The sequence below is a fragment of the Lolium rigidum genome, chromosome 6 (assembly GCF_022539505.1).
Source record: "Lolium rigidum isolate FL_2022 chromosome 6, APGP_CSIRO_Lrig_0.1, whole genome shotgun sequence".
In the NCBI taxonomy this organism is placed as follows: Eukaryota; Viridiplantae; Streptophyta; class Magnoliopsida; order Poales; family Poaceae; genus Lolium; species Lolium rigidum.
In genome coordinates, this window is record NC_061513.1 from 125598199 (window position 1) to 125615658 (window position 17460).

Sequence of the window (17460 nt, forward strand, 5' to 3'; positions counted from 1 at the left end):
GTGGGTAAAGCTTCCACTCGATTACCCTAATCTGCTTGCCGTCATTTGCCTGCGCCCGCCGAGCATTGACTAGAACTAAAGCGACTCGTAACCAACGCGACCCCGTCGGCCGTCGCCATCGCCGTCACCCTCAGCTCAGCTCACTGACCCACTCCGCCACCTGCCTCCACTCCCGCCCGACCGCACAACACAGGACCTCCATTACGCGACCTCCTCCTACTGCTGGCTGCCCGCACTTCCCCGGGCACGCACCACCGGAGGGATCGCATCGCTACCTTGCTTCCTCCTCACGTGCCTTGCCCTCCCCGCTTCCCGTTCCGCTCCATCCCACCGACTGAACTAAGGGTCGGCGAGAGGCCACGGCAAGAAGCCGCGACTGCGACCGGGAGCAGGCAGAGGACGCGATGCAGCAGCAGCAGGCGCCGCCGTCGTTCGCCCGCCCTGCTCCCACCACCTTTGACGAGGCGTCCATGGAGCGGAGCAGGGGCTTCGTCAAGGCGCTACAGGTACGCCCCCGCGCCGCGGCCCGGATCCGGGAGATCCCGCCTCTACCTGACTTCAGTTCACCTCCGCCTCGCTCGGCGTGCCGAGAGATCCGCGTTTTGCGCTTATATTGTTTGGCCGGCTCGCCTTTAATTTGCTCCGTGTGTTGTGCAGGAGCTCAAGAACCTGCGGCCGCAGCTATACTCCGCCTCCGAGTACTGCGAGAAGTCCTACCTCCACAGCGAGCAGAAGCACGTGTGAGATTTCTTCGTGTCCTCCTCTCTCACGCGATTTCGTCTTCTTGTAGTAGTTGGTTTTCCATCGACTCGCGCTCTGAATTTCCGCGGCAGCAACAGCTTGTGCATGTGTAGCAATCATTGCTTACTAGATGGTGTTCCTAGCAGCCCATGTTCTAACTGAATTTTGTGTCTTGCTGCTATAGTATTTTCATGGTGCGCAATACTAGTACTAGTAGGTTTCTATGAAGCATTGATTAGTTCAGTGTATGCTAGCATATCGCCGTCCATCTACCCATTGACTCATAGTACTAGGCAAATCAAGGCCAATTGATTAAGAAAATACACTCCAGGTGTGGAGGCTTAAATGCTGAGACACCACTAGAGAATTATCTTGGGCTCTGTAGGCTGTACTAGTAGAAATTTTGGTTCCTTGCACGAGGTTTCATAATTGTTACTAATTCAGACTGTGCTATACTCGATTTGTGTTAGATAAAGAATCAACGCTCAGGGTCGTCCGCTTAGAAATAAAAATTTCTCGACCAACTCAGAAATAGAGGCTGCCTTGTTAAGTTTAGCTTATACTGAGGAATTTCTGAAACATTTATCGCACATGGCTATTACTCCACGTACTCTGTAGAATTGTATTGGATTGATGGTCACAAAAGAAAGGGAATAAAAGCTGCGATTGATTTTTTTTCCCAAGCGATCCTCGTGGATCGATTTTCATTACCAAGGAGATAACGAAAAACATAGTATCTAGCCCCTGGGGCCAAAGCTGCGATTGAATAGATGTGTCTATCTTTTGCATCTGACTGCACTGCGAAATGAATAAAGGCTTCTGTAAACTATTGAAGAACACATAAAGTTTCTGATAGTTGATCATTGTGCAGAAGTGGAACGTGCACTGAGAAATTGTCTGATCCTTTTTCACATGCTTTTTTTGTTGTCAGGGTGCTGGACAACTTGAAGGATTATGCTGTCAGGGCCCTGGTCAACGCGGTCGACCACCTTGGTACCGTCGCCTTCAAGTTGACAGACCTGTATGAACAACAGGCTTCAGAGCTCTCAACTATCGAGCTGAAAGTAGCATCCTTGAACCAGGTACCTACTATTTTAGCACGGGAATTTGTGCTGATAGAGCTACAGGAGTGACAAGTGGCACTTTTTTTTCCATGTTCAGCAAGTCCTGACCTGCCAAACCTACACGGATAAAGAAGGCCTTAGGCAGCAGCAGATGATCGGAACCGCCACCAGGCACCACAAACATTACATCGTACCAGGTAAGAACGTGTGATACAAGGATGTAATTCGCAGCCCAAAGAAATGATTAGTGCCTAATTTAACTTGTTAATTTTTCTCTGTTCCAGTTTCAGGAAACAAAAGGATGCAGACCTTTTCCGAGATGCAGACTGATGCTGAGTTCGACTTACGGCCCAAACCTTATCCCTCAGGTACGTTTCTGTGGGCACATTTGGAAATTTTATACTACTAAGTACTTAGTATACTGAGGCAAATGCTTTCCTCATCAGAGAAAACTCTTTTCTGGCACTTGGCTTCAGAGAAGAACTCCAAAACCAATGGAGAACGACAATCTGAATTAGGGTAAGTATGCCACCTCTATTTTGCACCATTCTTGCGAAATGTAGCATTTTATATGTTGTGATCTGCTTTTTGCAGCCACGGAGAAACAAAAACTTCTAAACCTACATCCAGTGATGGGTTCAACCTTCTAGGTACTTAATTTATTTGATTGCTTATAGCATCCCAGTTGTGTGATTCAGTTTGATGGTTGGAATCAAGAGTACCTAAGTGGCAGATTTTTGCCTAGTATATATCTGTATGTACAGGCAGCAAGCATTTCATCTGAAACAACTTATTTTTTAGGTAAGGAATCGTCTGCCTCTCCCTTGCCCAAGCGTACACAGTCGAATGTGACCAGCTCGGACATTGTTACTCGTAACAGTGGCATGAAGGTAATCTACAATATGGTGAAATATGTGCTTAACAATAATGCCAAACTGAATTCTTGATTATATACTGAGGTTGCTGATTTGCATTTTCAGGATCAGCCTGGTACAAGGCATTTGTCATCATTCAGTTCTCTCGATAACCCAAGAGCGCGCCAAATCCAAAAGGTTCCCGTCCGCACGAAGAGCATGCTAGCTGCATTCTTTGTCAGGCACAGGTCTGGAAAGATGAAAAATGTCTCAGTTCGTTGATCAGCTGCAGACCTGCAGTTTGCTATGGCCAGCTGCACAATGAAGTACACGCAAGAAACTCAGTCCACATCTCTTATATGGTACTCCCTCCGTGCACTAATATAAGATGTTTTGCCAAGCTAAATTAGCTTGCCAAAATGTGTTATATTAGTAAGCAGAAGAAGTAATATATGTATCTTGTATATTCTAGTGGTCTAGAGATACATCGTATGTGATGCCATTTCCATCTCTAATTCTTAATGTCATCATGCTGATGACACAAAATTATACGGATAGAGTAAATTTGTATACCATTTTGCCAAATCACTAGCCAGGAGTTCCATAAGTTTTCAGTATAAACGAATGAGATGGAATGCATATGAGTATGTCACTGCTAAGTTCCTTCCGTCTATATATAGATCACACAGTGTGTTTTTTGTGAAACACAGTACAATCAAAGACGGTAATTCATACCCGCACACGCTCATCCCTATGAACGCACACACGCACATCCAGAGACCTGATTCGGCAGGTCTTGAGATTGACGAAGTCACCACAGGCGCCTCGCTATCGACGGGAACATCACCTCCTACTGAAGAATATTCCACCTTTACGAGACACCAAAGTGTCAAATCTGAGATTTAAACTCTGGTGGGCTGGTGGTGCCACTGCCCTCCTAACCATCTAACTACAGGTTGGTTCTCGATCACACATCGTGTTTGTAAAGAAACCAACAAGATTTGTACCCCTCGAATATATGTTGGCAGGTATTGTGAATGGAAGTCTCGATTTGTATGCTTGACATGCCTGTAATTCGATGAGTACACAAATCAAGGTAGCGATTGGTTCATGGGGGCGATGGTGTATGGCATGATCAAAACTGCAGGTATGGTCTGTTTTTGTTGGAGTAGTGAGGGGATTATGAGAACTAGATTTAAATGTGCGCTTTGGCGCACGATCTCGTGAAGTTCATGTCCATCTTTATTTTGTATGACGATGATAAAAATAGCTGCTAATATGATATTACATTTCGTAGATTTTGAACACACCTTTGTACGCATTCTCCGATTTTCGTATTGAAATTTCAAATAAGTAAAACTGATTAGATTCCGAGCTTAACAATATTAGATCTTAGGCGTAATAATATGATGTAATGAGACCACTACAGGATTAGACAACAGCTTATGCATACCCGTCGGTACGTTCCAAAATGATAAACACCTATTTAATCGTTAGTTGTCCATTGGATCGTTGCAAGGTTGTGCACATCTTGATATCTTTTAGAGGCTTGATCTCTTCTATTCGAGTTTGGACCGCGGCAGCGAGCTCTCGCCGGAAAAGGGCTCTTGAGCGGCTGGCTCTGGTTTCTCGGCGGCGACGCCTGGAGGATGCCGGCGATGAGTGGCAGAGACACCTCTGTACTGGATTGCGTTGATCTGGATTCTTGTAGGGTGTTTTATGTAAAGTTTAGGCCCATTTCTTCAAATATTAGGTTCCTAGAGCGAGTATTTGCAAGGAGCTTACTGGAAATTGTAATCCTGCCATTTTTAATGGTTATTTTCTGGGGTCTTCCAGACCCCTCTTTGTGTGCAAAAACAAATATTTGAGTTTCTGTTGTACCTGTTTTCTTTTGTGTCTGCTTACTCGCCACACGTCTTGTTTATCTGGGAGGTGAGTCTTGTCGGAGTGTTAGGGAGAGACATGTCCAGTGACCGGCGGGTGAGCGGGTGGGGTGGCAAGGATGGGTGGAGGGGGCGGGCTGCAGGTCGGCCGAAGGGGTCTAGTGCCGGCGTCGTCCTGGGAGATTTTCCTCCGGCGCCGATTTCCTATTTTCAGCTGATGTTGTGTCGAGTGTATCTCGTGCTCATGTTTATTGTGCTTCCTGATTATGCGGTGGTGGGGGGATTTTGGACTTGCTCTATGTTATGCATGGTGTGTCCGGGTTAGGGAGTTTGGATCCGTGATTTTCATTGAGAGAGACGAACAAGGGTAGGTGTGCTGCGTGTGAGGAGCGCATAGCGGGGGTTGAGGAAACCGGGGAGGTTGGATCCTTAACTTCAGTCACCCATTCTTCCTCAGCCTGTAATTAGAATTCGTGGTTCGTTAGCTTTTTAGTTACATTATCTCTTTCTCAGTTTCCATCTGAGTCTTTATTTCTTCAGATTCTTAGGTTGTTTAGTTCAGTGATCCATTATCTTCAGTTTTCATATCAGCCTTGATCCATTCTCAATCTTGTTCACTTTTCTTCAGAGTCAGTTGTTGATTCCTGACATTTTCTTGGACTGGTCTTCCGCGTGGTTTCTTTAGTCTGTGCTTTTATTGGGAGAGAGAAGTTGGAGAAGAAAGAGGAACAAAGCGTTGGAGCAGCAGAGCAGCAGTCGCGTGCAGCCAGGGTGAGCTCTCTATCTCATTTGAAATAATTCGTCTTCTCCAATTCGTTTTGCTTATTTCTTCATTTTAATTTGCTCAGTTCTTCACTAAAATTTTCTTAGTTACTAATCTCAACTTTGTTTTAGTGGGAGAAGAAAGGGGAACCAAGCAAAAGAGTAGCAGACCGGAAATTTGCCTTCATTAACAAGTGAGCTTTCTATGTCTCATTAAATATAATTTGTGGATTTTCTCATTTTTAGCTGAATTTGCTAAGTTTATCAATCTCTCAGCCATTCATTCATATTATTTTTCTCTATTACGCCTAAATATGCGTCATTTGTTTAGTTTGATGGGTATTGGTATTTGGGTTTCCTCTCTATTTTTCAATTTGGTTTTGTCTATCTTCTCAAGTGTACTAATAATATCTACACTTGAGCCAAGCATCTTAAATCGATCAAAGATTTTCCTAGCTTTTATAACAACATCTTTAAATTCTTTAAGCAAAGTTTCCAGAATAAAATCACTCTTTTCATCATTCTAAATTTTATGAAGTTTAAGGAACATTTGCTATATTATGGGGTTAAGGTTAACAAACATAGCCTCTGACATTTGGACTAAATAAGCTGCATCAGTTTCATAATTAGGAGCAAGTTCTACTAGGGATTTATCCTCAATTTTTTTATGCTTACTAACATGATGAAATAATTCTTCAATGTTATCTCTCCCAATTATAGAACCACTACCTATTGATATGTCTTTCAGAACGTACTTAGGAATCAACATAATGAACTAAAGAGTAAAGCAATAAAATAACAACTATAATAGAAACTAATTTTTGTGTGTTTTTTATATAAGGAAGCAAACAAAATAAAGTAAAGTAAAATAAGCAAAACTATAACAAAGTAAAGAGATTGGAGATGAGAGACTCCCCTTGCAGAAATCCTCTTTCTTCCTAGCAACGGCGCCAGAAAAATTCTTGATGTCGCTCAATACAAGCAGTTGGGAAACCCCAAGAGGAAGGCATGATGAGCGCAGCAGAAGTTTTCCCTTAGTAAGAAACCAAGGTTTAATCGACCAGTAGGAGAAAAGCGTGACTTCTGAAGGTGTTGCTAGCTGACTATTGGCAGGGAGCACTACTGGCGTCGGCAACAACATGGAACCTGCACACAACACAATCGCAATACTTCGCCCCAACTCACCGTGAGGTTTTCAATCTCACTGTTTTTGTTGATAACAAAGAGTTAACCGTATGGTGTGGAAAGAGATGTTTGCAGTGAATGAAAAGAGAACAGTGCTTGCAGTACGTAAACAGAACATGATGATTGCATCAATGTAAAAGAAAGGACTAGGGTCCATAGTTCACAAAAGGTGTCTCTCCATAAAGATAAATAGCATGTTGGGTGAACAAATTACAGCTGGGCAATTGACAGAATAAAGTTCATACATGACAAGGTGATTACTTTGAGATTCGTTTGGGCATTACAACATAATACATATACCGTAATCCAACTGCGTCTATGACTAATAATCCACCTTCCGGTTAGCATCCACACCTCTTTCAGTATTAAGTTGCAAGCAACAGATTATCGCATTAAACAATATGTGTAAAGTAAACAATAGAATTATCCTTGGATAAAACATTGTTGTTTTCTCCCCAGTAGCAACAACACATCTACAATCTTAGAAGTTATTGTCACTCTTCCAAAATACTAGATGCATGAACCCACTATTGGGCATAAATACTCCCTCTTATAGTCACAAACATTTACTTAGCAACAGAGAGCATGCAAGATCACAAATAGCATATGACATGAATATAATCGATCTCAACCTTAGTATTCAATATTCATCGGATCCCAGCAAACACAACATGTAGCATTACATAAGGATGATCTTGATCATGATAGGCAGCTCACAAGATCTAAACATGAGGCACAAATTGGAGAAGACAATGATACGTCTCCAACGTATCTCTAATTTCTGATGTTCCATGCTAGTTTTATGACAATACCTACATGTTTTGCTCACACTTTAAAATGATTTCATGCAATTTCCGGAACTAACCAACTAACAAGATGCCGAAGTGCCAGTTCCTGTTTTCTGCTGTTTTTTGGTTCCAGAAAGGCTGTTCGGGCAATATTCTCGGAATTGGACGAAACAAAAGCCCACGACCTTATATTTCACGGAAGGTTCCAAAAGTCCGAAGAGGAGCCAAGGAAGGGCAGCAGGGGACCCACACCATATGGCAGCGCAGGTGGCCCCTTGGCCGCGCCCACCTATGGGGAGGGAGCCCCCTGGCTCCTCCGACTCCGCCTCTTCGCCTATATAATCTGTCGTGACCTAAAAACCCGACATCAATCGACGATATTCCACGAAGAGTTCCGTAGCCGCCGCCATCGCGAAGACAAGTTTCGGGGGACAGAATCTCTGTTCCGGCACGCCGCCGGGACGGGGAATTTCCCCCGGAGTCATCTCCATCGACACCACCGCCATCTTCATCGCCGTTGCTGTCTCCCATGATGAGGAGGGAGTAGTTCTCCCCCGAGGCTGAGAGCTCTACCGGTAGCTATGTGATACGTCTCCAACGTATCTATAATTTCTTATGTTCCATGCTTGTTTTATGACAACTAGATGATACCCCCGCAACGATTGCTGCGGGACATTATGCCTTAAAATATTTTATAAATGTATATATACATCAAACATACATGAGAACTAATGAATTGAGTGGCAAAGATTAAGATTAGTAGATAGAAGAAAGCATTACGCATAAACCGTGACTCATTCGTCTTTAGAATTTTTCATAGGGAATTACATTTAAATTACTCAGCTCGATCAAATTTCACAAAGTGGATGGAGGATTCACAAAGATTGTTGCCACAATATTGTTCTGATATTTTTCTAACGCGGATATGTAAAGAAGAAATTTACGTCGAAGTTGTTGTGCATACAAATAGCGGGGAATTTCTACTTGCGGGTAGTTAAAGACCAAAACTAAGAAACTAACAAATAAATCATAGTTTCTTTTAAAACATATTGTATAAAAATTGCATATATAGGTCCATGTGAGAAATTTCTGAAATCTGCAGCACGTAATTCATCCCGTTGTATATAGGTCCTTTGTGGCAGGGCGAAAGCTACAAATTATACAATCTTCTTAGAAGCATATGTGCACTAACATTTGTCATCTAGAGGCACCTGCAAGTATGTATCGGGGTATTGGGGTATTGGATGGAAGTATCAGAGAGCAACGCTAGTGGAGATAGAGATAAGTAATTAGGTGTAGTACTCCGGAAAACAACGTTAACACATTCCTGCAAGTAAAAAAGAACGCATATCTTGTGAAACAACGTTTAGTTGAACTGAAAAAATACCGTTATTTCTTTTTTTAGAGGAAATAGTTGCGGCTTTTATTAATTTCCAGATAAGTCCTGGGTCAACACATTCGCGATACAATCTGGGTAAACCAGAAACCAAGTTTACAAATTTCTAGACCGCAACCTTCCTTAGCTAATATATGAGCAAACACCATTGGCTATACGCCGAGCCCATTTGACCAAGTAGCCTTCCAGCTCCCTGAGCGACTGCTTGATTTCTTCTACCAAAGGACCATGCACCGATCTGTCCTGCACCTCGCTCGTGAGCTTAGACACCACACTCATACAGTCTGTCTGATTCAAGAATGACCCGCTTTAGCTTCAACTCCTTGATCAGCGCCGTAGCTCGCTTACAGGCCCGTAGCTCGGCATCCTCCGGGTCTAGCAGAGAGGGGGAAAAATGGCTCGCTCCCGCAAGGAAACAACCACCGTTATTTCAATATGAAAGTAAAGTAGCATGTTATCATCTGCACTGACCTGTCCATACTGCATAGTTCCAGAAAAAATAATAAAGGAATTCAGTGTTACCAAAACATACTGTTTAAATAATGAAGAGGAAGTGGGGTAACTGAGAATCCACACACAGGAACCTCTATGGCATCATCAGTACTTGTTGTCAGCGTCGTAGACGCCTATTCTGACAGAGCCTCCAGCCGAGCTTCTACAACGATAGTCTATGAAACTTGAGGGCTGATGTAAAAGAATCAAGAGATAGCTAGCGGACACAGCAGTGCTTCATTTTTTGACTGTAATCTTCAACCATGAATTGAAATGGAAAGATAGAACACGCAGGAGTTCATTTTTAACATGTGCACGATGAGAATTCACGCCAAGGAGGGCCTTTATCTTACTTATATGATGCACGAAGGCAAAAACTTCATGTGGATCGAATTTTACCAAGTACCTGGCAAGCAAAAGAAAAGAGGCCGATTGGGCCATGGGGCATCGGAGATCAATAACACAGAGCAAGGAGAAGCTTTACTAAATGAATTAAGACAACTTAATCATACTACAGACATTACCGAGCACATCTGAGTCGATGAGAACAGAAGCACAGAGTGGTGAGGTCCGGATAAATTAAATGGGCGACAGGCGGACGCCATCGCTAATGCATGGAGTGGTAACAGTGGTTCTTGATGACATGTTGAGATGCTGAGACGATCAGAAGATGCATGCGACCACAATCTCATCTCAGCACCCTTACATAAGCTAGATGACATACATAATCTGTGGCTTCCATTGCTCAGTGGCTGTGCTGCCTTTGATATCTGGGTATATATAATTGTTAGTAGAACTGTGTAGATTGTAATAAATAGGAGTGCTGGAAGGGCAGGGGATGAGACACACGATTGGCCTTAGTGTTTCCATCGTCTGTTACTGGAGAGGAAAAGACAAAACGGATGTTGAGCAGACGATGATTACATTCAACGAATGGATTGAGGAAAAATCAAAGCTGACACTGGGTGGTTCTTTTTCTAATCCTAAACGCTAGGTGGGCTGACGTGGAAGAATTGGTGATGTGGAAGACTCGATGATGTGGACATCTTGCATGTTTAGAGAAATAGGTTAGTGGGGATGAACTTCTTAGTTATATAGGATACCTACATGTTTTGTTCACACTTTATATCGTTTTGATGCATTTTTCAGAACTAACCTATTAACGAGATGCCGAAGTGCCAGTTCCTGTTTTCTGCTGTTTTTGGTTTCAGAAATCCTAGTAAGGAAATATTCTTGGAATTGGACGAAATCAACGCCCAACATCTTATATTTCAAGGAAGCTTCCAGAGCACCGAAGAGGGGCTAGAGGAGAGGCCCATGGCCCCCACACGTGGTGGCGGCGCGGCCAAGGGGGCGCCCCCCCTGGTGTGTGGAGCCACCAGACCCCCTCCGACTCCGACTCTTCGCCTATTTAAGCCTCCCTGACCTAAATCTTCGATACGAATAAGCCACGGTACGAGAAACCTTCCAGAGCCGCCGCCATCGCGAAGCCAAGATCTGGGGGACATGAGTCTCTGTTCCGGCACGCCGCCGGGACGGGGAAGTGCCCCCGGAAGGCATCTCCATCGACACCACCGCCATCTTCATCACCGCTGCTTGTCTCCCATGAGGAGGGAGTAGTTCTCCATCGAGGCTAAGGGCTGTACCGGTAGCTATGTGGTTAATCTCTCTCTCCCATGTACTTCAATACAATGATCTTATGAGCTGCCTTACATGATTGAGATCCATATGATGAGCTTTGTAATCTAGATGTCGTTATGCTATTCAAGTGGATTTTACTTATGTGATCTCCGGAGACTCCTTGTCCCACGTGTGTAAAGGTGACAGTGTGTGCACCGTGTGGGTCTCTTAGGCTATATTTCACAGAATACTTATTCACCGGGTTATGATTTGAGTTGGATGTCTCTATGAAATTGTGGTGTGTTAGTACCTCCTATGAATGCTCACAGGTGACGGCGTGGGCTGTTTATTAGTACTTGGGAATACATCTTTAAGGTTTGCCTACATGATGAATTAGAGTTCGTTATCTTGCCAGAGAGTAATTCAGAATAGCATAGTGAAATGCTTATTTATATTCTTTTATGATTGCAATGTTGAGAGTGTCCACTAGTGAAAGTATGATCCCTAGGCCTTGTTTCTAAACATCGAAACACCGTTTCCAACAAGTTCTGCTGCATGTTTACTCGCTGCCATATTTTATTCAGATTGCTATTACCACTCATATACATTCATACTACTTGTATTTCACTATCTCTTCGCCGAACTAGTGCACCTATACATCCGACAAGTGTATTAGGTGTGTTGGGGACACAAGAGACTTCTTGTATCGTGATTGCGGGGTTGCTTGAGAGGGATATCTTTGACCTCTTCCTCCCCGAGTTCGATAAACCTTGGGTGATTCACTTAAGGGAAACTTGCTGCTGTTCTACAAACCTCTGCTCTTGGAGGCCCAACACTGTCTACAGGAATAGAAGCGTGCGTAGACATCAAGCTATTTTCTGGCGCCGTTGCCGGGGAGGAAAGGTAAAAGGCACTCACACTCCGGTCACAGGTAACTAAGTTATTTTCTGGCGTCGTTGTAAGTGCTCGAAGCTATTTCCTTTAGATCCTGCAATTGCATCTTTTTGTTTCTTGTTTTTATTTTTCACTAGTTAGGCATAATGGAAAACAACTGTGAGCTTTTTAATCTATTTCCTGAGTTAAGACATGGATTGTTTGATGCGGAAATTAAAAAACCTATGGAACCTTATTTGCATGCTAGTAGCAATAATATTAGTATGAACGCTTTGAACACCATTGTTGCTAATGATATGGAAAATTCTAAGCTTGGGGAAGTTGGTTTTGATGAGCATGATATTTTTAGTCCCCCAAGCATTGAGGAGAAAATTTTCTTTGATGATACTTTGCCTCCCATTTATGATGATTATAATGATAGTGGTCTTTTGGTGCCACCTTACTATGGAGAGTAAATTTTATTATGATTATACTATGCCTCCTACACTTGATGAGAATAATAATGATAGCTACTTTGTTGAATTTGCTCCCACTACAATTAATAAGAATGACTATGCTTATGTTGGGAGTAGTAATAATTTTATGCATGTAGCTCATGATAAGAATGTTTTATGTGATAGTTATATTGTTGAGTTTGCTCATGATGCTACTGAAAATCTTTATGAGAGAGGAAAATATGGTTGTAGAAATTTTCATGTTACTAAAACACCTCTCTATATGCTGAATTTTTTGAAGTTACACTTGTTTTATCTTTCTATGCTTGTTGCATTATGCTTCATGAATTTGTTTATTTACAAGATTCCTATGCATAGGAAGTGAGTTAGACTTAAATGTGTTTTGAATTTGCTTTTTGATGCTCTCTTTTGCTTCAACTCTTATTTCTTGGGAGTGCATCATTGAAATTGCTGAGCCCATCTTAATGGCTATAAAGAAAGCACTTCTTGGGAGATAACCCATGTTTTTATTTTACTACAACAATTTTGTTTTATATTTGAGTCTTGGAAGTTTTTAATACTGTAGCAACCTCTCCTTATCTTTATTTTATTGCATTGTTGTGCCAAGTGAAGTCTCTAATAGAAGGTTGATACTAGATTTGGATTTCTGCGCACAAACAGATTTCTTGCTGTCACGAATTTGGGCAGGGTTCTCTGTAGGTAACTCAGAAAAATCTGCCAATTTACGTGAGTGATCCTCAGATGTGTACGCAACTTTCATTAGTTTTGAGTTTTCTCATCTGAGCAAGTTTAGTGCCCCAGAAAAATTCGTCTTTACGGACTGTTCTGTTTTGACAGATTCTGCCTTTTATTTCGCATTGCCTGTTTTGCTATGTTTGATGGATTTCTTTAACTTTCAGTAGCTTTGGGCAATGTCCAGAAGTGTTAAAATGATTGTGTCACCTCTGAACATGTGAATTTTTGATTATGCACTAACCCTCTAATGAGTTTGTTTTGAGTTTGGTGTGGAGGAAGTTTTCAAGGGTCAAGAGAAGAGGATGATATATGATCAAGAAGAGTGAAAAGTCTAAGCTTGGGGATGCCCCCGTGGTTCATCCCTGCATATTTTAAGAAGACTCAAGCATCTAAGCTTGGGGATGCCCAAGGCACCCCCTTCTTCATCAACAATTTATCAGGTTTCTTCTATTGAAACTATATTTTTATTCCGTCACATCTTATGTACTTTACTTGGAGCGTCTGTGTGCTTTTATTTTAGTTTTGTTATTTTCATTCTCTGAATAAATGCTTGTGTGGGAGAGAGACACGCTCCGCTTGTTCATATGAACACATGTGTTCTTAGCTTTTAATGTTCATGGCGAAGGTTGAAACTGCTTCGTTCATTGTTATTTGGTCGGTTCAGGAAATGTTGCATGTGGTAGTGGTATAATGAAACACTTCCATAATCTTGTAGATCATTGAGCTTTGATAACTTGATTCTTTGCAAACGTTTTGAGGTATTTAGATGGTAAGGCTTGTTGTTTAAATAAGTTAAAATCAGTAGTGGATTGTTGTCTTTAAGCTTGTGCCGTACTACAAACTCTACTTAAATAGTTGAAGGTGTAGTTGGACTTGATAGCTTTCCATGTCTAGGAGTTCATCGTAATAACTAAGTTGTGCTGAAGGTCGAGGGAGCTAGCGGGGTACTTGTGCCACCGTGAACGGCCCTCCTTGGAGTAAATTTTAATCATGCTCTTAATGTTGAACCTGCTAGATGTTTGCAATAAGCTTGTGAGTTCTTTTTGACTAATGTTAAGCTACGGTTTTTGGCACTTCCACCATCCAAATTTGCTAGCATCTTCGGTACTGTGCATTGCCTTTTGCTCATATTGAGAATTGTGCATACTTCGCCAGTACATCCCAACCCGTGGGAGGACTTTCTCTTGTTCTCCTACACATAAGCCATACATCTTCCTCAAAACAGCCACCATACCTACCTACCACAGCATTTCCATAGCTGTTCCGAGATATATTGCCATGCAACTTCCATTTTACATTACATTACATGTTGTCATTTGTTATTTATATATTGCTTTGCATGATCCTATATAGCTGATGTGTGGTTTACCCATGTTACGCTAGATCATTGCACATCCTGCTACACTGGCAGAGGCATACGTTTTATACATCATTTTTATTCATTATGAGTTGTTTGTACCAAAAAGTGTGTTGTCATATTAGGATGTTTCCCCTAAAAGTGAAAAGAGCCATGGAGGCCATCAAAAAGAGAAAAAGAAAAAAAATAGAAAAGAAAAAGAAAAAAAAGAGAAAAGAAAAGAAAGAAAAAGGGGGCAGCATTACTATCTTTTATCCACACTTGTGCTCATGTTTTAGCACCTGCAGTATTCATAGTCATCATTTGTGCTCATGTTTAGCACCTATATTCCATATGAGAGAGTTTTCATGTTTTACTAGTATAACTATGTGGGGAATTTACACTATAGAACTTGGGTTGTATATTCCAATGCGTGAGGCCTTACCGTTACCGTGGAGGTCGGTTCCTCGGCCGACCGTCTCGTGCCCGACGGGTGGATCCATCTACCGGCGACGCGTGGGCCGTTTTATTTCACGATTGTATACGCGGTGCTGCCAATGACAAATGGGGCCGCTCTATGGGGCTGCCGCAGCCAATGACCGGTGGGTCGTCTATTTATTTATAGAAAATTATATATTGCCGCTCTGGTGGGGCCTCCGCAGCCAATGACATTTGTGGTCGTCTATTTTATTTAGAGAATATAATATAGAGCCGCTGCCGCGGGGTCGCCTCAGCCCATTTTCGCCGCTTAATCTAAAGTGACTCTTATGCTAAACATTGTGTATCCCGACGTTGACCTAGCACAGGTGGCGGCGAGCATAGCCGTTCGACCATGCCGATATCGGCATCGGCATCGGCATCGTTTGGAGGATGTGGTGCTCGAATAATAGTGGAAATGCGATATTATTTTTTACATGCATAATATATAGAAAATAGCTAGATCTCTAAATCGATGCATATGAAGCTACATATATATTCTTGGTCATAATCCCCTTAATTATCTAAAGGGGATGGATGCATGGCTTCACGTCGTCGTCGCTTCATCGTGCGAGTATCTTCGTCGTCCGAGTAGTAGTACCTCCTGCACATTGTTCAGTCGAACACCTTCACCGTGAGCACATCATCGCCTTCATATTTGAAGTGTACGAACCGGCCGAAATCCACACCATGCGCGATGGCGAATTTCTCCCAGCCCTTGTCGAGGTACATCCGGCCTTGTCCGTCAAATAGGACCTCCACGGTCCGGAGGCGAGGACCGCGATCGGCTGCTCGCGAGATACACCTTAGCTGGCTCCTTGCGAGTCAAGATAGTCCGCAAATTTTTTTTGGGAGTTCTGCCAAAGAGATCGAGCGCCGATCGTTTTGAAATTAGGGAACCCTTGAAGTTAGAGGTTTTTAGAACATGCCCATAATTAATCCCACATGCATCATACTAATGACGGGAACGCGTACGTACCTTCTTGACCAAAGGGTCTTCATAGACGACGATGAAGAACTTCCTCTACTGATCAATGGCCGGTGTTGACGGTGGTGGTGGCAATGATGATGATCCCGCCTTCCCCTTCCCCGTCCCGCTTCCCCTTCGGGTCCACGCGTCAGGGGCGTGGAAGCCATGGCAATGGATAAAGTGTATGTAGAACGAAGAGAGAGAAGAGAGGCAGAACCTATTGACACAAGGGATGGCCGTGTGGGTGTTTATAAGGGAGAGATGACCGTTGTAGGGTTTACACAATAAAATAAGGAGGAGATGACCGTTGTGGGGGGTTTATACACAATAAATTAAGGAGAGATTCGACCGTTGTGGGGGTATAGTTTATCATTTTACCGTGAAAAGTAATGCCTAAAAGGAAAGTAATGGCTACAAGAAATCGGTGATGGTTTATCGTTTTTTGCGTGAAAAGTAATGGGTACAAGAAATGGGTGATGGTGTATCATTTTTTGCGTGAAAAGTAATGGCTACAAGAAATGGGTGATGGTGTATCATTTTTGTGCGTGAAAAGTAATGGCTACAACAAATCGGTGATGGTTTATCATTTTTGTGCGTGAAAAGTAATGGCTACAACAAAATCGGTGATGGTTTATCATTTTTTTGCGTGAAAAGTAATGGGTACACGAAATGGGTGATGGTGTATCATTTTTGTGCGTGAAAAGTAATGGCTACAAGAAATCGGTGATGGTTTATCGTTTTTTGCGTGAAAAGTAATGGGTACAAGAAATGGGTGATGGTGTATCATTTTTTGCGTGAAAAGTAATGGCGTATCATTTTTGTGCGTGAAAAGTAATGGCTACAACAAATCGGTGATGGTTTATCATTTTTGTGCGTGAAAAGTAATGGCTACAACAAAATCGGTGATGGTTTATCATTTTTGCGTGAAAAGTAATGGGTACACGAAATGGGTGATGGTGTATCATTTTTGTGCGTGAAAAGTAATGGCTACAACAAATCGGTGATGGTTTATCATTTTTTGCGTGAAAAGTAATGCCTAAAAGAGTTTATAATTTAGCTCGTGAAAAATAATGCAGAAAACCAAACTTTGCGTGAAGCTAGCAGACCGACGACAGAGAGAGAGAGGGTGGTGGCCCCGACGCGAGAGAGAGATAGGGGTTATCCTGCCCGTTAGATCATACGATCAACGGTCGTCGGGCACGATCCGCGTGACATGGGCTAGACCAATCGGGGCAATGTTGGGCGTACAGTGAGAGTTTGTGAAGGGAGAGGGCAAAACTGAGTAGTATCAAGGAAACCAAGGGCAAGTGAGTAGTAAGCAGACTAAGGGATTCAAATATGAGATTTAAAAAAATGGAAAATGCGTGTTTTGTACAATGAAACCCATCTTGGCCTACCTCAAACTATTTGCAATACAAATCTCATGAGTGTGAAAATTATGGTCTCATTCGGACAAAGTATGTTTTGGGGAAAGCTGTTTTGGGTAGGGCTTATTATGGAAAACCATGCACCTTCATAGCTACTAGGTGATTTGAGAAGTGGCAATTTGTGGTGAAACCTGATTTATCTACGATTTATCTATGATTTGAGAAGTAAGGCAATTTGTGGTAAAGACTCCAACGAGTAGGTGCCACTCCTTTTCGGAATTTTTTGCACATTATATAACTTCATTTAACTAGTTAATCCCATTTGTTGACTCTGCTGGTGACCAGCCACTTCGGAGATGAAGCTGAGTATATTGCACTAGCCGGTATGTAGCACTCAAGGTGAAAGCGAGGCCTACAAATACTGCTAAGTATATGACTCGA

General features: G+C 42.5%; 1 protein-coding gene across 2 annotated transcripts; it reads left to right on the forward strand.

The window, feature by feature from the left end:
* Positions 1–211: 211 nt before the first annotated feature.
* LOC124660866 (probable protein ABIL1) lies at positions 212–3261 on the forward strand. 2 transcript variants are annotated; one of them, XM_047198704.1, is made up of 10 exons: positions 212–506; positions 658–740; positions 1673–1823; positions 1903–2002; positions 2090–2173; positions 2252–2324; positions 2400–2455; positions 2607–2695; positions 2786–2950; positions 2983–3261. In XM_047198704.1, the coding sequence occupies exons 1-9, from the start codon at positions 405–407 to the stop codon at positions 2939–2941; spliced, it is 894 nt and encodes a 297-aa protein (XP_047054660.1). In that variant the 5' UTR covers positions 212–404; the 3' UTR covers positions 2942–2950; positions 2983–3261. The 2 variants fall into 2 exon arrangements, with proteins under 2 accessions (XP_047054660.1, XP_047054659.1); XM_047198703.1 differs by having other exon boundaries at positions 2786–3261.
* Positions 3262–17460: the final 14199 nt, after the last annotated feature.